General features: G+C 45.5%; 1 protein-coding gene across 1 annotated transcript in view; it reads right to left on the reverse strand.

The window, feature by feature from the left end:
* The window catches only part of WNT5A (wingless-type MMTV integration site family member 5A), a 20,827-nt gene that overhangs the window by 11,944 nt on the left and 4,704 nt on the right, over positions 1 to 4,179 (reverse strand). Inside the window, exons 2-3 of the mRNA XM_015410041.1 lie at positions 3,180 to 3,310; positions 1,796 to 2,061 (exon numbers count right to left, since the gene is read on the reverse strand). Coding sequence (XP_015265527.1) covers positions 1,796 to 2,061; positions 3,180 to 3,310 — 397 coding nt within the window. The remainder of the gene's footprint in view (positions 1 to 1,795; positions 2,062 to 3,179; positions 3,311 to 4,179) is intronic.

The raw sequence follows: 4,179 nt of genomic DNA on the forward strand, positions 1-4,179 counted from the left end.
CGTCATGCGGCACCCGGGTCTCGAACTGCTGAACTACTGACCTTCCACAGCCTGCAGTTCAGCGTCTTAACCACTTGAGCCACCACAGCTCCATATATTGTTATACTAACACGTATTTACTAACATGTAGTTTAACACGGATATGATCTCCTACTCTTGGGATTTTAGTTAGTGTGAGTATCTTTTCTTTATCCCTAGTTGTAGTCCCCCTTCCTATATTTTTCTGTTGTAGTTATGTAGTCTATTGAAAAACCAATAAAATTACCCTCTTGGGGGTTTAAAAAAAAATAGGCCCCACTATGAAACAACAACATATACTTTTTAAAATGAATATATACTTTCCAGATTCTTTAAGAGCTAGACACACACATTCAACACCTCTATTTTCAATTAATGTAAGTGGTTAATTACCCTGCTATACCAGCTCAAATAAATGCAGATGTATTACGGGTAGGCAACAATTGGGGACCAGTTTTTAATATTTCTATAGTCATGGGTTTTACCATGGCAATTTAGACATCACCAGAGTGCCACTCCTGTATAGCTTAGCAGTCAGAACATAAGGGTTATGAGAAGCTGCTAGCATCATCAGAAGCTGGTGTTTTAAGATTCCAATTATGCATGCCATTCTATGTGTTTTGGGTTTTCAGAACAGGCCAATGGCAACCTATTCATATTGTAAGTTCCACAGTATCTACAAAACAAGACTTAAGTCATTAAAGAAGCGTTTCCACTTACTGCGTTTATTTAAAAATGGCATTGAAAATGTTCAATCTGAGATTTTGTAAAGCTTATTTTTACATAAAATTAACTTCTAGAGTCAATGTGACTTAACAGCATCCCTTCAAGCAATGCAGAAGCCTATTCAATTCATAAGTGAAGTTACCTTTAATCTAATTTTAAACTCATTCCAATCCTTTCCTATCCTGTTTCAGAAAGAAGACTTCAGAATTAGATTTAGCTCCTAGTATTCTGAACGGCTGCTGTTCCCAAGTTATGAGTTGTTCATTTTCCAAAAGTTTTTAGCAAAGAGAGAACAGTGGGTTTGGAGGTACAGATGTTGTTATTATAACTGGAGAACAACCCCTCAAGATCGGAGTGATCAATGTGCTACCTTCAAACCCAACTTTTCACTTAAGGGATTTGAGAAACGAGTCCTTCCATTGTATGTGGTGGCAGTGTTTGTGCTGACATGAGCTTTCCAACACGAGCCAGAACACAAGGCTAGGGAAGATCCTTATGATAGCATTTTTAATTGACAGTAATAATTACTTTGAGGCATGCAACCACCTACCTATTCACTTAGCTTTGTAAGAAGCACATCGGTTGCAAGTGCCAACGTATTTCACTGCTCAACAGAACTCTACTATTACCCAAATGCTTTCGCTCCGAGAAAGACTCTGTGCGAATGGACTGCATATAAAAAACAAGTGTTCAGAAGATACTGATGTGCTGTTAACTGGAGTCGAATCCAGTTGTCGTGCAGTTTCAGTATCCCAGCCATGAAAATGACCTTGTAACGCTCCTCCTTATATTTCTTTCCACCACGACCACATTTAGATATGACTTGATGTTAACCCGCAGTAAGGCAAGCTGAGAAGTACAGAATTCCCTTTCCACATCACCAGCTGGCTCACATTGCCGCTGACTTCCCACTGGAGACTGCCACTGGCAGAAGGCAGCAATGCTTTCCCTTTCTTGCCAGGTTTCACTGGCGCATAAGAAACCTGGCAAGACCTTTTAACACAGAACATTAAGTAAATACTGCACACATATCCTCCAAGGCACTTCCTACCTATCTGCATGACTCTGCCAAAAACAGAGTTATTATCCACAGTGCTACAATTCCATCGTCTGTGGCGGAACTGATACTGGCATTCCTTAATCCCCGTCTTTGCTCCCTCTCCAATGTACTGCATGTGGTCCTGGTACAAGTGGCAGAGCTTCTTCTGTCCTTGAGAAAGCCCCGCCAGCTGGCTGCACAATGGCTGGGCTCCGATTATGTATACCTCTGGCATCTGAACAGGGTTCATAGGATTCATGTGGTTCATGCCCAGAGACCTGTGTAAAAAGAGGAATTCCATTAACAAGGCAAAGCCTCAAATGCAGGTCATGGATTCTGCAAATACGAAATCAGTGTGGAACACAGCTCTAAATGCGGTCTGTGAATTCTGCAAATACGAATGCATGTGGGATTCAACCTCAAACACATTTACTTGGAAGTAAATCCCTTGTTGTGCTGGAAACAGCAGCCAAAATGTGGGAAATGGTGGTGGAGGGGAGAGAATCTTCAGCTTCGTTGAATGGTTGGAAAGTTAAAGCAAACCATATGCATGAAGTTACTGAGACAAGCATCAAATTTATGTCGCTATCTAAATATGATGCTTGCCCCCCTCTAGCACATCTTTCCTCCTAGCTTTCAGGTTTCATATAATCCTTACGCATTTTTATTTTAAGAAAGTACAAGATGATCCGCCCACAACTTTGTAGATCGAGTCAGCCATAAAATACTTCTGTATAATGTACCACATTTTTAAAAAAAAATTATAAATACCACTGGCTTGAGAACTGACCTCAAACAGTTCACTCTGACAGTTCATAAAAATTGAAAATTTCCTGTGCAAGTGAGATGTGGCTCAAAACAGAATTGCTAGATAAAGGGATCGTGTCAGAAAAGGCTGACATTTCAAATGCACAACCAAGAATCATTCACAAGTGGATTGAATCTAATTCGTAAAAATGGGTGGGGGGAGAGCCTTAGCAAATCATCTATTAAAGAAAAAAAACTTTTAGGAAAGCAGAAATCCTAGCTTATGATTTACTTAATTCTTACTTTCTTTGAAACAAACATTAAGAACGTTATACCCAACATAATGTAGAACAATCACAAAGTATGTTCCCATTCACTCTGTCATTAATCCGGATGATGTGAGAGAAAATCATCTTATTACTATTTCAGCTTCATTTTGTTACAAACAAGGATTTAAACAACCAGTTAAGCCCATTTCCCTACTAAAGGGATGGGAGGAATAGTTGGATTCCTGCCCTGAGATCGACAGTGTTTGCGAGACCAACCAAGGCCTTGCTCATCTTCTATTTCTTTCCTTTTGCGGAGTTTCATAAAGGAAACTTGGTCCACCGGTGTGTATATATACATAGACATATTTTTAAAAGCTTACCACCATGAGCTGGCCTCTATCACCACTTGGAGAAGAGAGAAGATGGCCAGACCCAAGAAGAGGGACGGGGACCTCATTGCCCTGCCCAGCATCCACGAGGCTCCACTTTGAGCTGAGGCTCCTAGGGACTTCTAGAGGGGAGAAAGAGAAGGGGGCAGATCTTTAGTGCTGGGTGGGGGGGCTCAGATCATCTCCAGCCCCGGCTGCCTTAGGAAGCAGCTGCCCTTTGCCCCCCCCCTGGAATGGCCGCACAGGAGAAGGAGAGAGAGTCCCTCCGGAGTCATCCACTCGCCCAGCCTCACCAGGCAAGCTCAGCTTTTCCCGAAATCCCGCAGCATCGATTCCCCCCACACACAGAGACTCCTCACCCCGGTTCCCCACCAGAGGAAAGAGAGCCGTCCGGGCACCTTGGCGCTTGCTTTCTTGCCGGCCGCGGGAAGAGCAACAAGTGGGGAAGGGAGCCCAGGCTCTGGGCGGCGGGCGTGTTCGAGGGGTGGGGAAGCCAAGAGGGAGAGAGAGAGCTGGAGCGCTCAGCTCCGAATTAACAACCTATTCATCTCTCTCACACACGCACACCCCACCGCCCTGCGCGCAATAATTATGGGAGCCGCTTCCAGATGGGAATCATCGAAAGGGATCTCGGTCTGGAAGGTGTTTGCGATGCACGTTTTTTGCTGCCGGCGGTCCGCCTCGCCCCTCCCCAGCCCAGCTCATAAACTTCCCGGGTTCTTCCTCTCCCCCGCCCCCGCAGAGCCAGCGAGACCCTTGGAGCGGGACGAGCCAAGCTCGGCCTGCACTACAGACGCCCACACGGACGGCGGGGAGGGGAAGCCGGCTGGACCGGAGGAAGGACGGAAGCGCCTCGCCCATGCCCTGGGGAGCTTCAGCCGAGATAAGGGGGGAGGAGGGGCGACCTGCCAGGGAGGCGGTTGGAGACACGCGAGGTGGGCCCGGAGGAGACCAGCTTCCCCCCCCCCAGGGCATGGAACCATCCGGGATG

The sequence above is a fragment of the Gekko japonicus genome, unplaced genomic scaffold (genome assembly GCF_001447785.1).
Source record: "Gekko japonicus isolate JY-2015 unplaced genomic scaffold, Gekko_japonicus_V1.1 scaffold259, whole genome shotgun sequence".
NCBI lineage: Eukaryota > Metazoa > Chordata > Lepidosauria > Squamata > Gekkonidae > Gekko > Gekko japonicus.